This window comes from Lepus europaeus, chromosome 15, assembly GCF_033115175.1.
Source record: "Lepus europaeus isolate LE1 chromosome 15, mLepTim1.pri, whole genome shotgun sequence".
NCBI classification, from domain to species: Eukaryota; Metazoa; Chordata; class Mammalia; order Lagomorpha; family Leporidae; genus Lepus; species Lepus europaeus.
In genome coordinates, this window is record NC_084841.1 from 33,075,980 (window position 1) to 33,100,968 (window position 24,989).

Below are 24,989 nucleotides of genomic sequence, written 5' to 3' on the forward strand. Positions count from 1 at the left end.
CCACTTCTGATCCAGCTCTCTGCTATGGCCTGGGAAAGCAGTGGAAGATGGCCCAAGTCCTTGGACCCCTGTACCTATGGGGGAGAACTGGAGGAAGCTCCTGGATCCTGGCTTCAGATTAGCTCAGCTCCAGCCATTGTGGCCATTTGGGAAGTAAACCAGCGGATGGAAGACCCCTCTCTCTCTCTCTGCCTCTCCTTCTCTCTTGGTGTAACTGACTTTCAAATATAAATAAATAAATCTTTAAAAAAAGAAAACATAACCATTGTTGCTAGCAGAGGCATCACTAAGTGAAATGTACCTTGTTACCTACCAAGCACAAAAAAATTTAAAGGAACAAATGAACTTACACTGCCTAAAGTGAGGCAAGAAATGGTGGGCATTTACTTCATTATCACCAGCCCACTGAATTCCCCGCCTCTCATTTTTCAATTCTTTCTTGTGTTTACTTCTTTTGGCCTACAAATAAAGGGTGGCACCACTTAGTGCCATTTTTGAACCCTGGGAAACCTGGCACCTAATAAATCAATGGTTGTAACTTTTACAGTTTGGAACAGACTGGACAGACACAGCCCTACTGCAGCTGTTGGACAGGAAGTATTAAAAGATAAAAACTTGGTTTTAAGTCACTGTGGTTAATAAATAACCAAAGTCTGATTCAGCCAGTTTAAAGACAACTTTAACAACAAGCAACTGAAATAGCACACGGAAGGAAAAAAACTGAATAGTTTTAGAGATTACACAAGGACAGAGTGAGATAATGCTTTACACTAAGGTAAAGAACAGCTGGTGACCAAGCCAAATAGGTTAGATAGCATACTCATTTACCAGATAGAAATATTAGGGTGTTTAGATACTTTGCTCCCAATTAGATCTCTAATCTACTATAGGCTCAAACAGAATACAGCTTAGTCATTTAATAAATATTTATTGAGTACCTCCTCTGGGTCAAGTAGCATTGCAGGAACTAAAGATGCAGCATCCAACAAAATAGAAAAGGTCCCTACTATTCTTGCAGATCTTCTTTTCTACAGTATAAGCATGTGTGAAGGAGACAGGGAGTTAAGGATAGCAAAGTTAAAATATAAGTGCCTCGATTTAAAAAAAAAAAAAAAACAGAGGGATGAGATGGAGAGGGACCAAGCAGCTTTCCAGAACGGGTGGTTGGGAAAGGTCTCTACAGGAAGACATCTGAGCTAATATTTGAATCAAAAAAGCAGTCAGCCACATCTTAAGAAAGCCCATTCCAGACAAAAGGAATGTAGGACCAAACACTCCTTATTTTGAGGAAAGGAAATAAAACCAGGATGGCTAAAGTAAAGGAAGGGAGTTGACAGGTCAGAGAGATGAGCCAGAGCCATGATCACAGAGATCCCAACAGGCCATGGTACAGATGTAGATTTAATTATAGATGTGATGGAGATACCTTATGCAATACGGAGACATGAATTGATTTACATTTTTTTAAAGATCAATAAGGGATAGGGAAGGAAAAATGCCAGCAAAGTATAAAAATTTGCAATGGAGATCAGTTAGGAGACTACCAGAGTAATGAAGGTAAGAGATAGCCATAGATTAGAGTAGGATACCAGCAGTGAGAATAGAACACAGGGAAAAGGAGCTTTAAAATATAATGAAACAGGCCGGTGCTGTGGCTCACTAGGCTAATCTTCCGCCTGCAGCGCTGGCACCCCAGGTTCTAGTCCTGGTCGGGGTGCCAGATTCTGTCCCGGTAACTCCTCTTCCAGTCCAGCTCTCTGCTGTGGCCTGGGAAGGCAGTGGAGGAGGCCCAAGTTCTCAGGCCCTGCACCCACATGGGAGACCAAGAGGAAGCGCCTGGCTTCTGGCATTGGATTGGTGCAGCGCGCTGGCCGTAGTGGCCATTTGGGGGGTGAACCAATGGAAAAGGAAGACCTTTCTCTCTCTCTCTCTCACTGTCTAACTCTGCCTATCAAAAAATAATAATAAAAAAAATTAAAATATAATGAAACAGTAAAATCTAATCAACTTGGATTGGATATGGGGAGTGAAAAATGGAAAGAAATACAGGATGGCTCTCATTGTGGGCTGTGACCAAATCTTACTGCCTAATTCCTTATTGGGTGAAAGCATCACAAGACTGAGGAGAAAGAGAAGTCAGGGAGGAAGCAGAATATATATGAGGCCAATGGTAAGTGGGAAACACTTTCACAAATACAAATGACTGCTGATCTTCTAGAACTTCTTCAGAGAAACCATATTAAATCACTGTGTCATGGAAACAGTCCATTAGAGAGAAAGAAGGAAAAAGGATTTACTTACAAGCCCCCTCTCTTACCCCATCTCCCGTTGGTCAAAATCTGCTTCACAATGCTTTTCACCCTCTGGCTGTGTGATCCAGTCCCTTCAGAACCGCTACACATCTAATCTGGTCTATGTCAAGGTGTGATGGACTCAGTATCACACAATGGAACTTTCTGGTCAGTGACTGCAGCAGCCAGAGCTTTATGGTCACACAAACAGTGTGAGCTACCCCTAAAGCACAGAGTTTGAGGCAAGTAGAGCTGATTAGCTCTAGAATGGCACACAAACCAGCAGAGCTGATGATATTTTTACTAACATGGAAAAGACTAGAAAGCACCAGGTGTTTGGGAGAAAAGTCAGGCATTCTTCTCTGTGAATGTTAAGTTTGATACTAATTACAGGTACAAATAGCTATAAAGCAAGAATTGGCAGGGCCTGTGCCGTGGCTCACTTGGTTAATCCTCTGCCTGCAGCGCTGCCATGCCATATGGGCGCCGGGTTCTAGTCCCGGTTGCTCCTCTTCCAGTCCAGCTCTCTGCCGTGGCCCAGGAGGGCAGTGCAGGATGGTCCAAGTGCTTGGGTCCCTGTACCCGCACAGGAGACCAGGAAGAAGCACCTGGCTCCTGGCTTCGGATTGGCACAGCACCAGTCATGGCGGCCATTTGGGGGATGAACAAACGGAAGGAAGACCTTTCTCTCAGTCTCTCTCTCTCACTGTCTTTAACTACCTGTCAAAATAAATTAATTAAAAAAAAAAAAAAAAAGAATTGGCAATTTAAGAAATTGTAGTTCAGGTGGGAACATAGCACTGCACGCATATATTTGATAGTCAGCAGTACACACATAGTATTGAATGCCAAAACTACATAACTTTTTAAATAATTTTTTATTTATATAAGGTGTACAAATTCCATGTATTTCATAAACACAGATTTAGGAGCATAGCGCTACTTCCCACCCTTCCTTCACTCCCACCCAAGGTCCCACTGTTCCTTTCTTCCTTTCCTCATTCTTTCTTCAAATTTTTACAATGACATACTTTCCGTTTATTTTATATTCATAAGCTTAACCCTCTACTGAGTTAATAATTCAACAAATACTAAGAAGAAGAAAACACTCATTCAACATTAGAAACAAGGACCGTAAACAAAAATCAAATCTCAAAACGTCCATTTCATTCATCTACATTACATTTTTTTGTACTCTATTAGTTATCACAGATCAGGGAAAACATACTTGGTTTTTTGAAACTGACTTATTTCATAATGGTTTCCAGTTATATCCATTTTGTTGCAAATGACAATTTCAATTTTTTATGGCTTAGAAGTACTGCATGGTTTATATATACCACATTTTCTTTATCTAGTCATCGGTTGATGGATACCTTGGTTGATTCCATATCTTAGTTATTGTGAACTGAGCTGCAATAAACATGGGGACAGACACTCTTACATAATCTGATTTAATTTCATTTGGGTAAATCCCAAGATTGAGATGGCTGAGTTATATGGTAGATCTATTTTCAGATTTCTGAGTTATCTCCATACTATCTTCCACAATGGTTGTATTAGTTTACATTCCCACCAACAGTGGAGTAGGGTATCGTTTTCCCCACATCCTCACCAGCATTTATTGTTTTTTGATTTCTGTATGAGAGCCATTCTAACTGGGGTGAGGTAAAACCTCATTGTGGTTTTGATTTGCATTTCCCTGATGGCTAGTGAGCCTGAGCATTTTTGCATGTGTCTGTTGGCCATTTAAATTTCTTCTTCTCAAAAATGCCTGTTCAAGTCCTTTGCCCATTACTTAACTGGGCTGTGTGTTTTGTTGTTGAGTTTCTTCAGCTATTTATAAGTTCTGGATATTAATCCTTTATCAGTTGCATAGCTTGCAAATATTTTCTCTCATTCTGTCAGTTGCTTCTTCACATTCTTGAGTGTTTCCTTTGCAGTACAGAAGTTTCTTAGCTTGATGTCATTCCATTTGTCTATTTTTGCTTTTATTGCCTATGCTTCTGGGGCCTTTTCCAAGAAGTAAAATCTCCTGGTTGTGCATGGGCAATACCCACTGCAGCCTCTACTGGCATCAAGATAGTGTCTTTTCCCTGCCAGTCATCAGGTGCCCTTGTTGGGGGATGGGGAAAAAGAAAAGCGTTTTTCCTTCACTGCATTAGGCTGGTACCCTGCCTCCCACGAAAGCTCCATGTCAGATTCAAAGTCAGTGTGGTTCACAAGGTTCTTCCTCAGGCAATATCACCAGTGGCACAGGTTACCACAGTCTGCTCGCATCTCACTTTCAGAAGCCGGTGCCTCCAGAGACTATATAACTTTAAAATGGAAAAGATTATAATGAAGGGGGTCTTCAAAAAGCTCATGAAGAGGCCAGCATTGTGGCACAGCAGGTAAAGCTGCTACCTGTGACATCAGTATCCCACATGGGTGCCAGTTCGTGTCTTGGCTGCTCCACTTCCTATCCAACTACCTGCTAATGGCCTGGGAAAAGCAGCAAAAGACGGCCCAAGTTTCCACGTGGGAGACACAGAAGCTCCTATCTTTGGCCTAGCCCAGTCCTAGCCATTGCGACCATTTAGGGAGTGAACCACAGGATGGAGGGTGCCTCTGCCTCTCTCTCTCTTTCAAATAAAATAAATCTTTAAAAAAGTAAAAAAGAAACGGAGTGTGAACCAAAAGAGTGAGAGGAACAAGTGATCCAAGTGTGAGAGGGGGTCTTTTTAGAAACAATGTTTCCTAGGAGGGCAATAAGCCAAGGGGTCTAGCACATCAGTGAAGAAATGGGCCTTACAATGTGGTATAGTGGATTAAGCAGACACCTGCAGTGCCAGCATCCCGTATGGGCGCCAGGTCGAGACCCGGCTGCTCCACTTCCAATCCAGCTCTCTGCTATGGCCTGGAAAAGCAGTAGAAGATGGCTCAAATCCTTGGGCCCCTAAGCCCACGTGGGAGACCCAGAAGAAGCTCCTGGCTCCTGGATTCGGACTGCCACAGCTCTGGCCATTGTGGTCAATCAGGGAGTGAAACAGTGGATGGAAGACTTCTGTCTCTCTCTTTCTGTCTTTCCTTCTCTCTGTGTAACTCTGACTTTAAAATAAATAAATAAATAAATATTAAAAAAAAAAAAAAAGAAGAAGAAGGCATTTGATAACAGCAGGTAACTTCATTACACAGAGTGAGGATAAACAGTATGGTTACACGTACAGCCAGACTAAAAGAGAAAGTGGCAAAATCACTGTCATTGAACACATTGATACAGGCAAGAGGCAGAATGTATACCATACAGCTATACTACTCTCAAAAGTACTTTGGTTGCTAAAGCTTTTTAGATAAGAGATAAAATGTATGGTAAATTATGATTATTTTCCTGCCTCACACATACAGATGCTGATTCTAACAAAAATTTTAGCTATATAATTTTAGCTATATAATCATATATCACCATCTAGTGGCTGAAATCTTAAAAATCAATTTATCAAAATTGGGAACTACACTGACTTTTCAGGTTTATACTGATAAGTTATAATTCTAAACACAGACATTTGAGCAAAATAATGAAAAGAAAAAATTTAATATTACATGACATGTACCAATAACATACAGTCCTAAAATACAATACATAAAGTACATTTACTTAGTGCTTACTATTTCCCAGGCAGGACGCTGTGATCTGTTAGTTGGACTTGTTCTTCCTTCAATATTTCATGAAATCTGTATCCTCATTATACATATGAGGAAACCAGAAACTAACAAAGTAATAACCTGCCCAGGGTTTATAAAAAGAGATACAACAAAGCTAGGGTTTTAATTGAGGTAATCTGGCTTCATAATCCACATTCTTACTAACTATACTCACTATTCTGTCAATTTAACCAAGATTATTTAGAGGTTAGGCAAGAGAGTAAGCCAGGTTTTTGTTACAAAGAACTATTTACAATCTAAGGTAAAAATTCAGAATTTAAAAATAACTCAGTTGCTAATCATATTTTTCTAAAAGTTGCTATCAGTCCTTACTGACAAAGTGCGCTGAAGGAGATCTGTGATGCTAAGAACTGAGCTTGCTTTGGAGGAGGAATGACAATACATTTTGATCATGCGACATTCCATGTGTTCAGACAACTCTAAGTGCTCAAGAAAACTGAATGAGAAAATATAAAGCATTGAGGAACAAAAGAAAGGAAAATCACAAAAGGGCCAAAGAATGTATCCTCCGAAGCAGGTCCTCTTCACCAATCTTCCTTCCGTTTTTCTCTAGCATTTCATCCAGAGGAAGACTTCCTGTCTACCATTCTAAGAACTACTACCCATTCAAAACTCGCCTACACTTTCTTTCACTTACTCCTATACAAAAAGAATCTAAAGTTTAAAAATGTTAAGTGTTATATATCCTTTAAGATGTTAAGTTAAAGAGACAGGAGTCAAACTCAAGACTTGTGAATACATGCAACTGCAAAAAGCCCCATTCTACATCTAGATTAAGCCTGGTAACTTCTGCCACGGCCTCACACATGGTGCACAAGAGGTACTAAGGCAGGGTGATAAAATGTTCAGATCACAGAATTTGCAAGCTGCAGACCCAGAACTTTACTGAAATCTGAACTGTAACTTCAATCAATTAACTTTCAAAATAGCAAATTCAGAACAAAAATACACTCAAAACAAGCACAGAGGTGCATGAAACAAACACAGAAATTGTTTTACCTCTGACAAGTACTCAACTTTGGTTTTTTGTAAATCAATTTATTGGAACAAAATGTATATAGCTCAAACATGTACCCACTTAAAGCATACTGTTTGATGAGTTTTGACAAATATAAGCACTCGTAAAAGCTGCCACAATAAAGAACATATTATATTTTTCATCTTTAGATGTTTCTTCTTTTTTTAGGATTTATTTATTTAGCCGGCTCAATAGGCTAATCCTCTGCCTGTGGCGCCGGCACACCGGGTACTAGTCCCGGTCAGGGCACAGGATTCTGTCCCGGTTGCCCCTCTTCCAGTCCAGCTCTCTGCTGTGGCCTGGGAAGGCAGTGGAGGATGGCCCAAGTGCTTGGGCCCTGCACCCGCATGGGAGACCAGGAGAAGCACCTGGCTCCTGCCTTCAGATCAGCGCAGTGCACTGGCCGCAGCGTGCTGGCCACAACAGCCATTGGAGGGTGAACCAACGGTAAAGGAAGACCTTTCTCCCTGTCTCTCTCTCTCTCACTGTCCACTCTACCTGTCAAAAAAAAAAAAAAAGATTTATTTATTTATTTGAAAGTCAGAGTTACACAGAGAGAGAAGGAGAGGCAGAGAGAGAGAGAGAGGTCTTCCATCCTCTGGCTCACTCCCCAAATGGCCACAATGGCCAAAGCTAGGCTGATCTGAAGCCAGGAGCCAGGAGCTTCCTCCAGGTCTTCACACATGGGTGCAGAGGCCCAAGGACATGAGCCATCTTTTACTGTTTTCCCAGGCCATAACAGAGAGCTGGATTGGAAGTGGAGCAGCAGGGACTCAAACGCGAACCCATATGGGATTCCAGCACTGCAGGCGGTGGTTTTTTAACCTGCTTTGCCACAGCACCACCCCTTCTTTTCCTTTATCTTTGATTTCACCCCTTCGTTACGTTCATATTTCCCTTTGAATATTTGAAAAGAGTTTATCAGCATGTTAACTTCATTGTCTATTACTTCCATCATACATGCTAGTTCTGAGTATTTGCACTGACCAACTAGTTTCCTGTTATGGGGTACACGGGCAAGTCTAGTAACTTTTGATTGGAGGCTGAACATTGTGTCACACTACTGCCTGGAAACTTTTGAATCTGTTCTGGCAGGTAGTTCACTTGTGTATGTTTGAACACTTCAAAAAATTCTTTTTGAAGCTCTGTTAGGGCAAGTTCTGATAGCCTTCCCTCCAGGGATATGTGGTTATTCTAGTAAGGCATAATCCCTCTGGTGACTCCACTGAACATCCTGGTGACCACTAAAGACACTCCAGTCTGGATATCTGAAACTTGAATACGTCTCTATGTATGAACTCTTGAGAACTGTTCAGCTTACAATTTCCCAGTTATTTTGCCTAGGCTGACAGAATCTCCTCCACAGCTGCTTGGCCTACTATTCAACAAAGTCTCAAGGGGACTTCATAAAGATCTTTAGACCCTTTCTCTAAGTAGCTCTTCCTTCTCTGCTAGTATTTTTTTTTTCTTTAAAGATTTATTTATTTATTTAAAAGTCAGAGTTACACAGAGAGAGAAGGAGAGGCAGAGAGAGAAAGAGAGAGGACCTCCATCTGCTGGTTCACTCCCCAAATGGCCACACCAATCAGCGCTACGCTGACCCGAAACCAGGAGCCAGGAGCTAGGAGCTTCCTCCGGGCCTAAAGACTTGGGCCATCTTCCACTGCTTTCCTAGGCCATAGCAGAGAGCTGGATCAGAAGTGGAGCAGCCAGGATTCGAACCAGTATCCACATGGGATGCCGGCACTGCAGGCAGCAGCTTTACCCACTACGCCACAGTGCCGGGCCCTCTCTGGTAGTCCTTACAACTTCTAGTTTCCTTCACCTCTCCAAAATCCAATCTCCATCATCTCAACTCAGTGAGACCACTGAGGTCTGTATGGTTTCCCCGTCTATGTGCTTACAATCTGGAAATTGGCTCTCAGGTAGAAAATAAGGGAGCTTATAGAGATGATCTTATTTGTGTCCCTTCTCTTAAAAATCAGAGTCTTGTACTAGTTATTGTCCATTATTTGAAAACAATTGTTTCATATCCTCTGTCCAATTTTTCAGTTGTTTGCGGTTTTCTAGGTCTAGTTCTAAATACTCTCTCACGGTTCTAAGTGGAAGTTCACATCTAATTTTTAAAGTATTTTCATAACCATCTTTGGATTTTAGCCTCACAAAACCCCATGAAACAGATAATAATGAAAGTGAATGGGAATGGCACTGTGGTGCAGTGGGTAAAAGCCCGGGCCTGCAGTGCCAGCATCCCATATGGGCACCAGTTCAAGTCCCACTGCTGCTCCACTTCTGATCCAGCTCCCTGCTATGGCCTGGGAAAGCAATAGAGAATGGTCCAAGTGCTTGGGGCTTTGCGCTCACGTGGGAGACCTGGAGGAAGCTCCTGGCTCCTGGCTTTGGCTAAGCCCAGCTCCAGCCGTAGCAGCCATTTAGGGAGTGAATGAGCAGATGGAAGACTCTCTCTCTCTGGCTCTAACTCTCTCTGTAACTCTTTCAAATAAATAGACCTTTTAAAAAAAAAAAAGTGAAAGGATACACAACAAATCAATTAGAAATGTAATACTAATGTATTATCAGTAACAGTATGGGGCCAATGCTGTGGTACATCAGGTTAACGCCCTGGCCTGAAGCACCAGCATCCCAGATGGGCACCAGTTGGAGTTCCTGCTGCTCCACTTCCTATCCAGCTCTCTGCTATGGCCTGGGAAAGCAGCAAAAGATGGCCCAAGTCCTTGGGCCCCTGCACCTGCATGGGAGACCTGGAAGAAGCTCCTGGTCCCTGGCTTCGGATTGGCACAGCTCCAGCCATTGCGCCAACTGGGGAGTGAACCATCGGATGGAGGACTTCTCTCTCTCTGCCTCTCCTCTCTCTGTGTAACTCTGACTTTCAAATAAACAAATAAATCTTAAAAAAAAAAAAAAAAACACTAAGGATACTAGCAATAACCAAAGCTAATATACTAAGTATTAATATGTTAATATGTTATATAAGTAAGTTTATTTCTTCATATAGCAATGTTACAGTTAGGTATTTTTTCCAAGAGGAAAGCTAAATACAGAGACGCAAAATGATTTGACTAATATTACAAAGCTAGTAAATGGCTGAGTTGTGATAAAACTAAGCTATCCAGCCCTAAGGCCCACTGAACTGTATATATTGTTAGCTCCTATTATAGAAAGAAAGCCTTTTGTACATAAAAGAACCTGAAAAATGGTGGAATATGGGATAATGGAAAAGGAATAAGATTCAGAATAGGGCAATTATTCTCAAGTGCCATATACTCACGCAGAAGTACAACAAAATTCTATTTTCAAAGGCCCTTTACGTACTCGATACATACAATGCAGCAAATTATAAAATAAAAATATTTTATTATTTATTATTATTTAGCTGCAATACAGCTAAATAGTACAGTTTCATAAACATTGAGGACCTAGTAAGTGCCACAAATTATTCCAAGAGCTGATGACACATTACAAGTTTCACAAAGTCCTCACCATCCTGGATTCTACATTTACACAGAAAAGAAAAAACATATAAGCATAAAGATATATAGGGTAATTTCAAAAAGGCAGAAATACTAAAAGCAAATTAAAAACAGGCTAATATGAAGAAGAGGAAGCACAAGGGTGCCCCTTGTTACAGAGGGGCTCACTGAGATGACACATCAGCAGACAGCTAAAGAACAAGACAAACATCACAAAACAGGAGAAAAGAGTTTTTCAGACAGTACAAAATTGGATAAGAACTTTGTTCACAAAGCAAGGAAGTCCAAGGAGGCTACAAGTAATTAAATGAGAGTGGTTTAAGAAAGGTGACGTTGAGGCCGGCGCCGCGGCTCACTAGGCTAATCCTCTGCCTTGCGGCGCTGGCACACTGGGTTCTAGTCCCGGTCGGGGCACCGGATTCTGTCCCGGCTGCCCCTCTTCCAGGCCAGCTCTCTGCTGTGGCCAGAGAGTGCAGTGGAGGATGGCCCAAGTGCTTGGGCCCTGCACCCCATGGGAGACCAGGAGAAGCACCTGGCTCCTGCCATCGGATCAGCGCTGTGCGCCATTGGAGGGTGAACCAACGGCAAAAAGGAAGACCTTTCTCCTGTCTCTCTCTCTCACTGTCCACTCTGCCTGTCTGGTGGACATGGAATGGTCACTTTTTTTTTTTAACTTAATTTCAATCAAGCTTAATAGTTTCAGATATTTTTAAACTATTATTTCTATTTTTATTAGGCTTAGAGAAGCCAAACCACTCAATTCTACATGATTCCTTTGGTAGAATCTGTTCAGTTATTTTCTAAAGCTGTGTATACATTACTTCAAAACAAATGCTGAAGAACAAAATACTTAATCATCTCACGAAGTGCTCCACTCAAATAAAGCATTCAATGCAGCTGATTTGAGTACTGTGACTCAATGTTTTGGCCTGCAGGCAGAAACAAGAATTATTTTGTTTATCTACAATGTTGATATCTCTCTTCTACCGCAGGAAATTCAGAGAGAATCCCATGGCAATAACGGAATAGCTTTTCCCTTCTACACACTAGTGTGGTCTGGAGAAAAGGCAAAAACAACAGTTAATGAACTTTTAACAGGCATTTACAGGAATTTCTAAGATGTTTTATGGATGTTCTGAAAGTGATTTCATAAATCTGGAAAGTTTACAATTGGTTTTCTTTTTTTTTTTTTTTTTTTTTTTTTTTGCCAGGCAGAGTGAACAGTGAGAGAGACAGAGAGAAAGGTCTTCCTTTTGCCGTTGGTTCACCTTCCAATGGCCGCTGCGGCCAGCACACGGCGCTGATCCGAAGCCAGGAACCAGGTGCTTCTCCTGGTCTCCAATGCAGGTGCAGGGCCCAAGTACTTGGGCCATCCTCCACTGCACTCCCTGGCCACAGCAGAGAGCTGGACTGGAAGAGGAGCAACTGGGACAGAATCCGGCACCCCAACCGGGACTAGAACCCGGGGTGCAGGCGCCGCAGGCGGAGGATTAGCCTAGTGAGCCGCAGCGCCGGCCACAATTGGTTTTCTTCTAACACAGAATGATCAGTCTTGTAAAGTTCTTCAAGAGTAAAGTCTTTATGCCAAAAATACCACAACTGAAAATTCACACTCTAACAGTTAAAATGTTAATTGATCCTGTTACTCATTTTCCACCTTACATACCCAATTTGACATGCTAATATACTGTAGTTTAAGCACCATTTTGGTTTTTTTTTTATAGCATTTTTTTTTGACAGGTAGAGTTACAGTGAGAGAGACAGAGAGAAAGGTCTTCCTTCCGTTGGTTCACTCCCCAAATGGCCGCTGCAGCCGGCGTTGCACCATTCCGAAGCCAGGAGCCAGGTGCTTCTTCCTGGTCTCCCATGTGGGTGCAGGGGTCCAAGCACTTGGGCCATCCTCCACTGCCTTCCTGGGCCACAGCAGAGAGCTGGACTGGAAGAGGAGCAGCCGGAACTAGAACCCGGCTCCCATATGGGATGCTGGAGCTGCAGGCGGAGGATTAACCTAGTGAGCCACGGCACTGGCCCATTTTGTTTGGTTTTTTTTTTAAATATAATAAAAGGTTACACAAGAATCAAAAATAAAAGCAAACCTAAAAAGTAGTATGTCAGTTATTCCATTTTGACTCATTTATGTCAAAAATCATTAACAAGGAATCTTACAATAGAAGGAAGAAGGGAGGGAGGGAGGGAGGAAACAAGGAAAGAGAAAAGGTGTTTCTTGCTTACTACTTCCTTTTACTTTAATTTCTCAAAGTCTTCAATTGCACATGGAAGATACCAGTCAAAGGCACACAGGTCTGATTTTTAGATGTATGGGTCATCTGAAGAACATTCTTTCCCAACCAAAGACGCATTCAGATACTACTGTTGGTAACAGATCTATCTTCTAAAAACCAAAAAGATAGTGCAAATAAATCAACAGTTCTCATATTGTGAAAACCAATTTTCACAATAATTTTCACCAATAAATGTTTTGAAATTTTTAGGAAGGGGCCAGCATTGTAACAATGTGTTAAGCTGCAGCCTGCAATACTTGCATCCCATACTAGAGTGCTGGAGGTCCTGAATGCTAAGAGCCGTTCTGCTTCTGATCCGGCTCCCTGCTAATGCGTCTGGGAAGGCAGCAGAAGATGACCCAAATACCTAGGCCTCTGACACACACATAAGACCCAGACGGAGTTCCAGAATCCTGGATTCAACCTTGACCGCCACAGGCTACTGTGGCCATTTGGGGAGTGAACCAGCAAGTGGAAGATATCTGTCTCTAATATCTGTCTCTCTCTCTCTTTCTCTCTCTCCCCCTCCCTCCCTCCCTCCCTTTCTCTGACCCTTTGCCATTCAAATAAAATAAAATCTGAGAAAATAAAATAACATTTTTATGAAAATATGGCTCTCAATGGAGCAAACTGAAGGACATAAGTACAGTATCTTTCCAACGGCTGCACTAAGAGACAACAACCTAATGTTAGTCATCTCCCAATACAATACAACATAAAGCCCAAACTTCACCTACCACGTACTCTTGCCAAAAATGATGAGACTTTAAATCAAATCTGTACACATTACTCAGTTTATAAGAAATACCTGAGATAGAACAGTGAGTCACAGAAAAAAATCAAAAGAGAAACCAAAAAATTTCTGGAAACAAATGAAGACGACAAGACATCATTTCAAAACTTATGGGATATAGCAAAAGCAGTGTTAAGAGGGACGTTTACAGCACTTGGTGCCTCTATGAAAAATTGGTAGGTACCAAATAAATGAGCCATCAATGCATCGCAAGGACTTAGAAAAACAGCAACAAGCCAAACTACAAATTAGTAGGAGGGAAGAGATAATTAAACTTAGAGAAGAAATAAACAAAATTGAAAACAAAAATACAGAAAAAAAGATCAGTGGAATTGGGGCTGGCACCATGGCGCACTAGGTTAATCCTCCGCCTGTGGCACCAGCATCCCATATGGGCGCCAGTTCTAGTTCTGGCTGCTCCTCTTCTGATCCAGCTCTCTGCTGTGGCCTGGGAGAGCAGTAGAAGATGACCCAAGTCCTTGGGCCCCTGCACAGGTGTGGGAGACCGGGAAGAAGCTCCTGGCTCCGGATTGGCACTGCTCTGGCCACTGCGGCCATTTGGGGAGAGAACCAACGAAAGGAAGACCTTTCTCTCTGTCTCTTCCTCTCATTGTCTATAACTCTATTTCTCAAATAAATAAAAAAAATCTTTAAAACAAAATCAATGGAATTAAGAGGTTTTTTTTAAAAAACCAAGGAAAATTGATACACCACTGGCTCAACTAACCAAAAAAAAAAAAAAAAAAGGAGAGAAAAGACCCAAATCAATAAAATTAAAGATGAAAAAGTAAATGTAACAAAATATATCAGAAAAATAAAAAGAATCATCAGGAATTACTACAAAGAGCTATGTGTCAACAAATTGGGAAACCTACAAGAAATGGATAGCTTCCTGGATGTAAACAACCTACCAAAATTGAGCCATGAAGACAAAGAAAACCTAAACAGACAAATAACCAAATCATAGATTGAACCAGTAAAAAGGCCCACCCAACAAAGAAAATACCAGGACTGATGGCTTCACTGCTGAATTCTACCAGACATTTAAAGAACTAACTCCAATTCTTCTCAAGCTATTCAAAACAAGTGAGAGGGAGGGAATCCACCCAAACACCTTCTATGAAGACAGCATCACATTCATTCCTAAACCTGAAAAAGATACAACAGAGAAAGAGAACTATAAACCAAATTTCTCTGATGAACAAAGATGCAAAATTTCTTGACAAATTATTAGTTAATCAAATCCAACAACACATCAAAAAGATGATTGACCCAGACCTGGTGTACAGGGATGGTTCAACATTCGCAAATCAATAAATGTGATGCATCACATTAATAAGCTGCAGAATAAAAACCATATGGTTATCTCAACAGATGCAGAGAAAGCATTTGATAAAATACATTATCTTGGGCCAGCGCTGTGATGCAGTGGGTTAAAGCCCTGGCCTGAAGCGCTGGCATCCTATATGGGTGCCAGTTCTAGTCCCGGCTGCTCCTCTTCCGATCCAGCTCTCTGCTATGGCCTGGGAAAGCAACAGAAGATGGCCCAAATCCTTGGGCCCCTGCACTCACGTGGGAGACCTGGAGGAAGCTCCTGGCTCCTGGTTTTGGATTGGCACAGCTACAGCTGTTGCAGCCACCTGGGTAGTGAACCAGCAGATAGAATACCTCTCTTTCTGCCTCTACCTCTCTCTGTAACTCTTTCAAATAAATAAAATAAATCTTTTAAAAAAAAATACAACATCTTTTCAGGATGAAAACCTTAAGCAAACTGGGTACAGAAGGAACATTCCTCAATACAATCAAGGCAATTTGTGACAAATACACGGTCAGCATACTATTGAATGAGGAAAAGCCAGAAGCATTCCCCCTAAGATCCGGCACCAGACAAGGATGCCCATTCTCACCAATGCTATTCAATATAGTCCTGGAAGTTTTAGCCAGAGCCATTAGGCAAAAAAAAATATATCAAAGGGATACAAATTGGAAAGGAGGAAGTAAAACTATCCCTATTTGCAGATGACATGATGCTATATATAGGGGATCCAAAAGACTCCATTGAGAGACTACTGGAAATCATAAGAGTTTAGTAAAGTGTCACGATATAGAATAAACAAAGAAAAACCAATTGTCATTGTATACAGAGACAACATCATGGCTGAAAAAGAACTTTTAAGATCAAGCCCATTCATAATAGCTACAAAAAGAATCAAATACTTTGAAATCAACTTAACCAAGTATGTCAAAGATCTCTATGATCAAGCTGAGAAGCTTCTGCACTACAAAAGAAACCACTCAGTTATGTGAAGAAGCAACCAACAGAATGGGATTAAATATTTGCAAACTGCGCAACTGATAAAGGGTTAATATCTAGAATCTATAAAGAGATCAAAAAATTCAACAAAAAAAAAAAACAAACAATCCAGTTAAGAAACGAGCAAAGGACATAAACAGACATTTTCAAGAGAGGAAATTCAAATGGCCAACAGACATGTGAAGAAATGATCAGCATCACTAGCCATCAGGGAAATGCAAATCAAGTCCAAAATAAAGTTTCCCCTGACTCCAGTTAGAATGGCTCTCATACAGAATCAACAAACAACAAATGATGGTGAGGATGTGGAGAAAATCCACTGTTGGTGGGAATGTAAACTGGTCCAGCCATTGTGGAAGACAGTACAGAGATAATTCAGAAATCTGAATATAAACCTACCATATGATCCAGCCATCCCACTCCTCGCAATTTACTCAAACCAAAAGAAATTTGCATATAAAAGAGTTATCTGTACCCCCGTGTCACTGCAGCTCAATTAACAATAGCTAAGATATAGAATTGGGGATAGAGCTGTGGCATAGCAGGTAAAGCTGCTGCCTGCAGTGTTGGCATCCCATATGGGTGCTGGTTTGAGTCCTGGATGTTCCACTTCTGATCCAGCTCCCTGCTAATGGCTTGGGAAAGCAATAGAGGTTTGCCCAAGTCGTTGGGCCCCTGAACCCACATGGGAGACCTGGAAGAAGATCCTGGATCGTGGCTTAGGACTGGCCCAGCTCTGGCAGTTTCGGCCATTTGGGGAGTGAACCAGCAAATGGAAGACTTTCTCTCTCTCTCTCTCTCTTTCTCTCTCTCCACCTCTGCCTCTCTGTAATTCTGCCTTTCAAATAAATAAATCTTAAACACACACACACACACAAACACACACAAAGATATGTAATCAACCAATATGTCCATCAACTGTTAACTGGGTAAAGAAATTATGGCATATATAAACTATGGGGTACTGTAAAAAAAAAAAAAAATGAAATCTTATCTTTTGCAACAAGATGGACACAACTTAATATCATTATACTTAGTGAAATACACCAGTCCCAATAAGACAGATACCATATGTTTTCCCTTATCTAAGGGAAAGAATAGATTATCTAAAATGTAATATATTAGGGTGAAAGGGACATTTTGAGATTTGATGATAGTTTACAGCCCTTGTCTCTTCTGTTGAGGAACAGTGTTTTTCTTCCTTCATACTACCAGTTGAACTCTCTTTTACTTAATGTAGGATTAACTTTATGACCATTAAGTAAACTGAAAGTAGATCTTTGTAAAAATTAAGAGTGGGAATGGGAGAGGGAGGAAGACGCAGTATTGGAGCCTGGATGGGAGGAAGGGTAGGGTGCAAAGTATCACTATGGGGGCTGGCACTGTGGCACAGCAGGCAGAACCACTGCCTGCCAGTGCCAGCATCCCATATGGGCATCAGTTCTAGTCGCAGCTGCTCCACTTCTGATCCAGCTCTCTGCTATGGCCTGGGAAAGCAGTGGAAAATGGTCCAACTCCTTGGGCCCCTGCACCCACGTGGGAGACCTGGAATAAGCTCCTGGCTTCAGACAGGCACAGCTCCAGCTGTTGTAGCCAATTGGGGAGTGAACCAGCAGATGGAACACCTCTCTCTCTCTGCCTCTCCTTCTCTCTCTGTGTAACTCTTTCAAATAAATCTTTTCTAAAAAAAAGAATATCACTATGTTTCTAAATCTGTATATATGAAATACAAGAAATTTATATAAATTAAAATTTAAAAATTTGATTTTTTTTTTTTTGACAGGCAGAGTGGACAGTGAGAGAGAGAAAGACAGGGAGAAAGGTCTTCCTTTGCCGTTGGTTCACCCTCCAATGGCCACCGCGGCTGGCGCGCTGCGGCCGGCGCACCGCGCTGATCCGATGGCAGAAGCCAGGTGCTTCTCCTGGTCTCCCATGAGGTGCAGGGCCCAAGCACTTGGGCCATCCTCCACTGCACTCCCTGGCCACAGCAGAGAGCTGGCCTGGAAGGGGGCAACCGGGACAGAATCCGGTGCCCCAACTGGTACTAGAACCCGGTGTGCTGGCGCCGCAGGCGGAGGATTAGCCTAGTGAGCCGCGGCGCCGGCCAAGAAATTAAAAATTTTTTAAAATTTTAAAAAAGAGTTTTGCAGAGGCCAGAGTTGTGGTGCAGCAGGTTAAACCATCACTTGTGATGTTGGCATCCCACATAAGCACCAGTTTGAGTTCAGGCTGCTCCAATTTCACTCCAGTAGGGAAGGCACCAGAAGATGGCCCAAGTACCTTGGCCTCTGCCAACCCCTTGTGAGGTCTTGATGGAGTTCCAGGCTCCTGGCTCTGGCATCGCCCAACTTAAAATAAAAAGTTCTTCAGCATCAACAGAGGGATACAAGATTATCATACTTTCAACTTTAATATACATTAGAAATTTTCTTTAATCAGGGATGGCGTTGCGGCATGGTGGGCTAAGCCTCTGCCTGTGGTGCCAGCATCCCATATGGGCTCCGATTCTAGTCCTGGATGCTCCTCTTCTGATCCAACTTTCTGCTATGGCCTGGGAAAGCAGAAGATGGCTCAAGTGCTTGGGCCCCTGTGCCTATGTGGGAGACCTGGAAGAAGCTCTTGGCTTCTGGCTTCAAAATGGTTCAGCTCTGGCACTGCGGCCATTTGGGGACTGAACCAGTGGTTGGAAGACCTTTCTCCCTCTCTCTCTCTGTAATTTTACCTCTCAAATAAATAAATAAAAAAAGAAAAGAAGGGGCCGGTGTGGTGGCACAGCAGGTTAACGCCCTGGCCTGAAGCGCCAGCATCCCATATGGGCGCCGGTTCGAGTCCCAGCTGCTCCTCTTCCAATCCAGCTCTCTGCTATGGCCTGGGAAAGCAGTAGAAGATGGCCCAAGTCCTTGGGTCCCTGCACCCACATGGGAGACAGGAAGAAGCTTCTGGCTCCTGGCTTCGGATCAGCACAGCTCTGGCCATTACGGCCATCTGGGGAGTGAACCAGCAGATGTAAGACCTCTCTCTCTGCCTCTCCTCTCTCTGTGTAACTCAGACTTTCAAATAAATAAATAAATCTTTAAAAAAAAAAAGAAATGAAATGAAATTTTCTTTAAAACAAATTCCCAGGGCAAACATCTGGCACAGCATCAAGGCTTAGCTTCCAACAGCTGCATCCCATATCAAAGGGCCTGGGTTCGAGTCCTGGTGACATTCTCGATTCCAGCTTCCAGCTAATGAGCATATGAGGAGGCAGCAAATGATGACTAAAGTTCTTGTGCCCCTCCCCCTTACGTGGGACACCTGGCTTGAGTTCTAGTCTCCTGGCTTCGGCCTTGTCCAGCCCTGGTTGTTGCAAGCAATAGGGGAGTAAACCTACATATGGAAGATCTCCGTCTCTGTCTCTGCCTCTCAAATAAAATTAAAATACATAAAATAAATAAGTATAAATGCACATACAGAAAAGACATTGGCATAAAAGTAAAAAAAAAACTAAATATGAGCATATTATGGAATTGTTAATTTTCACAAATTTGATAATGGAACGTCAGGTAACAAAATATCCTTATTCTTAGGAGTAGCATGATGAATTAGGTATCATTGTCATGATGTCTACAACTTACTTTCATATAAATCAGCCAAAATATATTCATACACACACACACACACACATAATTATAGGTATATATATGAGAAAAAGATAAAAGAAATATTAAGAATTTTTGAGTCTAGCTAGAGGGATAACAGGGTTATACCATACTTTCATCTTTAATACAGATTTGAAATGTTTCTTTAATTAAACAAAGTCCTGGATGGGCATTCATCTCATATCAGTTTGCCTGGGTCTGAGTCCCAGCTCCTCTGCCAATTCCAGCTTCCTGACAAAGTGTACCATGGAAGGCAGCAGGTAATATCTCAAACAGTTGAGTCCCTGCCACCTATATGGGAAATACAGACTGAGTTCCCTTCACTCCTGGCTTCAGCCTGGCCCAGTCCTGGCTACTGTGGTCATATGGGCAATGAATCAGCAAATAGGAGATCGCTCTCTCTCTTTCCCTCCTTGTCTATCATATAAATGCAAATAAATAAATAAATAAATATTTCTTTAAAAGAAAGGGAAGCTCAGAAAGCAAGCGGTTGTCCTAGCAATCAAGATGTCAATTAAGATGCCCACATACTGGGGCCAAAGCAGTGGTATAGTGGGTAAAGCCACGGTCTGCTGCACCAGCCTTCCATATGAGCGCCAGTTCTACTCCCGGCTGCTCCTCTTCCAATCCAGCTCCTTGTTAATGTGCCTGGGAAAGCAGTAGAGGATGACCCAAGTCCCTGGGCCCCCACACTCACATGGGAGACCCGAAAGAAGCTCCTGGCTTCCAATCGGCACAGCTCTGGCCATTGCAGCCATTCTGGGAGTGAACGAGAGAATGGAAGACTTCTCTCTCTCTCTCTTTCTTTTTGCCTCTGCCTCTCTGAAACTCTGCCTTTCAAATAAATAAATAAATCTTAAAAAACAAGTTTTATGTCTGTCATTCTTTTTTTTTTTTTCTTTTTTTTTTTGACAGGCAGAGTAGACAGTGAGAGAGAGAGGGAGAGAGAGAAAGGTCTTCCTTTGCCATTGGTTCACCCTCCAATGGCTGCCGCACTGGCGCACCGCGCTGATCCGAAGCCAGGAGCCAGGTGCTTCTCCTGGTCTCCAATGCAGGTGCAGGGCCCAAGCACTTAGGCCATCCTCCATTGCACTCCCGGGCCACAGAAAAGAGCTAGCCTGGAAGAGGGGCAACCGGGACAGAATCCGCGCCCCAACCGGGACTAGAACCCGGGGTACTGGCGCCACAGGCAGAGGATTAGCCTATTGAGCCGCAGCACCGGCCTCTCTGTCATTCTTTCAAATAAACAAATCTTTAAAAAAAAAAAAAAATGCCCTCATCCCATATGAGAGTGCCTAGATTTGAGACCTGGCTCCACTCCTGACTCTAACTTGCCACTAATAAGTGGTATTGGCTCAAGTGATTGGGTTCCTGGCACTCATGTGGGAGACCTGCATTGAGTTCCTGGCTCCCAGCCATTGTTGGTAACTGGGGAGTGAATCAGTATTGGGAACTCTGTCTCCTTGCCCCTCAAATAAATTAATTAAAAAAATATTTTTCCACCATAGACTATAAAATACCGCATGTATTTTTTAAAAGATTTACTTATTTATTTGAAAGTCAGAGTTACACAGAGAGAGAAGGAGAGGCAGAGAGAGAGAGAGGTCTTCCATCAGCTGGTTCACTCCCCAATTGGCTGCAATGGCCAGAGCTGCACTGATCCGAAGCCAGGAGCCAGGATCTTCTTCCAGGTCTCCCACGTGGGTGCAGGGGCCAAAAGACTTGGGCCATCTTATACTGCTTTCCCAGGCCATAGCAGAGAGCTGGAAAGGAAGTAGAGCAGCCAGGACTCGAACCAGCACCCACATGGGATGCTGGCACTGCAGGCAGAGGCTTTACCCATTACTCACAGCACCGGCCCCACCATATGTATTTTCCTCTGTTAACTGGATCATTTTACCTTTCATATTCAGATTTGAATCCATCTAAGATCCATCTTTGTATATGGAAATAGAAATAAACTCGGTTTTACTTTCTTCTATGTAGTAATTCAGTTTTCTGAATACAACTTACTGAATAATTTGTCTTTTTCCCACTGACTCATATAAAAATGATTTCCAGTCCTTCTGAAAGAACTAAGCAGAGGAAGAAGAAAGGAATAAAAAAGCAAGAAAAAGAAGAAAAGAAAAACAACAACATGGGCCATCATTATGGTGTAATGGGTAAAGGCATTCCACACGGGTGCCAGCTTGAGTCCTGGCTGCTCCACTTCCAATGCAGCTCCCTGCTAATGTGTCTGAGAAAGCAGCAAAGGATGGCCCAAGTCCTTGGTCCCTGCCATCCACGTGGGAGACCTGAAAGAAGCTCTTGGTCTTGGCTTTGGACCAGCCCAGCTCTGGCCGTTGAGGCCATTTGGGAAGTAAGCCAGAGGCTGAAAAATCTGTCTCTCCCTCTCTCTCTGTAAACTGTGCCTTTGAAAGAAAAAAGAAAAAAGAAGAGGAGAAGGGAAGGGAAAGGAAGGGAACGGAGAAAGAAGGGAGGGAGGGAGGGAGGGAGAGAGAAAGAAAAGGGGCTGGTAGCCGGTGCCGTGGCTCAACAGGCTAATCCTCCGCCTTGCGGCGCCGGCACACCGGGTTCTAGTCCCGGTCGGGGCACCGATCCTGTCCCGGTTGCCCCTCTTCCAGGCCAGCTCTCTGCTGTGGCCAGGGAGTGCAGTGGAGGATGGCCCAAGTCCTTGGGCCCTGCACCCCACGGGAGACCAGGAGAAGCACCTGGCTCCTGCCATCGGATCAGTGCGGTGCGCCGGCCGCAGCTCGCCTACCGCGGCGGCCATTGGAGGGTGAACCAACGGCAAAAAAAGGAAGACCTTTCTCTCTATCTCCCTCTACTGTCCACTCTGCCTGTCAAAAATTAAAAAAAAAAAAAAGGGGGGGGGGGGGCTGGTGCTGTAGCGTAGTGGGTCAAGCCCCCACCTGCAGTCCCAGCATCCCTTATGTGCACCGGTTTGAGTCCCAGCTGCTCCACTTCCAATCCAGCTCTCTGCTGTGGCCTGGGAAAGCAGCAGAAGATGGCCCAAGTCCTTGGGCCCCTGCACCCGCGTGGGAGACCTGGAGGAAGCTCCTGGCTCCTGGCTTCAGATCAGCACCAGCCCCGACTGTTGCGGCCAACTGGGGAGTGAACCAGCGGATGGAAGACCTCTCTCTCTCTCTGCCTCTCCTTCTCTCTCTGTGTAACTCTGACTTTCAAATAAATAAATAAATCTTTAAAAAAAAATCAAGAACATATAGGAAAAGCATTGACAGATTATTAGTTAAGGGAAGGAAATGAATAAAGGGAGCTATTATCAAAATCTATGCACAAAATCATTTTTACATAAGTAAATGACAAAGGATTGCCAAACTTTTTTTTAATGTGTATGCCCTTAAAACCATTCAGTAAATGCCTAACCTACCTAGCATATAATTGCATAAGGAGAAAGTTCACAGCGATTATACCACCTCCCACTAATGGTAAATTGGATTACATTTCACTAGGCATTTACCTGTTTTAAACAGAATAATGTTGCAAAGCAGAGACTATTTTATGCTAAAAACTATTTTATAAGCGTTGACATTTTTTCCTGATCATGGGAATTTTTAGGTGACTAGAAATACGTTATTACTTTGATTAATTTAGTATGTGGGCTAGATTTTAGAAAATAATTTATAGAATTCCTAACTATTCACCTCATTATTGACAGTGAGCCAGAAAATATAAACTGTTGTCCATAAGAAAAGTCTAAAAACACACCTTTTATTTTCAGCCAAATTCGCACCTTCGTCCTTCAGCTGTTTACTTTTCTCAGCACAGCCTTCAAGGAGAACTTCCTTCCGACGTTTAACAGCATGAAGCCAATTCCCTTCATCACTCTCAGGGACATCCTTCTCATCAGCAGCTTCAGCTTCAAACTGCTGGGAAGTGACCTTGGAGACTTTCTCACCAATTTTCCTCTTCCACCCAAAGGATGCCATCCTGGAAAAGCATAAAGAAGCAGCTTTAAAATTCAAACTTGGACTTTCCTACAAATATGACCGCCAAATATTCCATTTGAAATTATATGATACTAGCCGGTGCTGCAGCTCACTAGGCTAATCCTTCGCCTGCGGCGCCGGTACTCTGGGTTCTAGTCCCAGTTGGGGCGCCAGTTCTGTCCCGGTTGGTCCTCTTCCAGTCCAGCTGTCTGCTGTGGCCAGGAAGGCAGTAGAGGATGGCCCAAGTCCTTAGGCCCTACACCTGCATGGGAGACCAGGAGGAAGCACCTGGCTCCTGGCTTCGGATCAGTGCAGCGCACCGGCCATAGCGGCCATTTGGGGGGTGAACTAACGGAAGGAAGACTTTTCTGTCTCTCTCTCTCTCTCTCTTACTGTCTAACTCTGCCTGTCAAAAAAAAATAAAAATAAATTACATGATACCTATAAATTATTCCAAAGTAATCAGCAGGCATGGAGAGTACAGCGAAGGAAAAGATACAGATGAAATAAGACTGATTTGGGGGCTGGCGCTGTGGCGCAGCAGGTTAACGCCCTGACCTGAAGCACCAGCATCCCATATGGGCGCCGTTTCTAGTCCCAGCTTCTCCTCTTCCTGTCTAGCTCTCTGCTATGGCCTGGGAAAGCAGCAGAAGATGGCCCAAGTCCTTGGGCCCCTGCACCCGCATGGGAGACCTGCAACAAGCTCTTGGCTCCTGGCTTCAGATCAGCGCAGCTCCGGCCGTTGTGGCCATCTGGGGAGTGAACCATCAGATGGAAGACCTCTCTCCCTCTCTGCCTCTCCTTCTCTCTCTGTGTAACTCTGACTTTCAAATAAATGAATAAATAAATCTTTGGAAAAAAAAAAAAAAAGAAAGAAGACTGATTTGAGGGGCTCACAGTATGGCACAGCAGTTTAAGCCACTCCTTGTCAACACCAGCATCCCATATAGGCACCAGTTCAAATGCCAGCTGTTCCACTTCCGATCCAGCTCTCCACTACTGTGCCTGGGAAAGCAGTGAAGATGCTCCAAGTGCTTGGGCCCCTGCACCCATGTGGGAGACCCAGTGTAAAAGCCACTATGGAAGACAGTTTGGAGATACCTCAGAAATCTGAATGTAAACCTGCCATGTGACCTAGCCATCCCACTCCTGGCAATTTACCCAAGGGAAATGAAATCAGCAAATAAAAGAGTTATCTGCACCCCCATGTTTATTGCACTACAATTCAAAATACCTAAAACACGGAATCAACATAAATGTCTGTCAACTGGAGATTGGATAAAGAAAACTATGGGATATGTACACAATGAAACACTACACAGAGTTTAAAAAAAAAAAAAATGAAGCCCGGTCATTTGCAATAAAATGGATGAATCTGGAAAACTTCATATTAGTGTAGTAAGTCAGTCCCAAAGGGACAAATACCATACTTTTCCCTGATCTGTGATAACTAATAGAGCATTTAAAGAAAATCCATAGAAGTGAAATTGACACTTTGAGAAGC

At 43.0% G+C, this 24,989-nt stretch overlaps 1 protein-coding gene across 3 annotated transcripts in view; it reads right to left on the reverse strand.

Annotated features, from left to right (window-relative positions):
• Positions 1-24,989, reverse strand: part of TTC33 (tetratricopeptide repeat domain 33) — a 71,921-nt gene that overhangs the window by 42,431 nt on the left and 4,501 nt on the right. For all 3 annotated transcript variants that reach the window (XM_062211874.1, XM_062211873.1, XM_062211875.1), the window contains exon 2: positions 23,265-23,486. In XM_062211874.1, the coding sequence (XP_062067858.1) occupies positions 23,265-23,485 (221 nt within the window). In that variant the 5' untranslated portion in view covers position 23,486. The remainder of the gene's footprint in view (positions 1-23,264; positions 23,487-24,989) is intronic.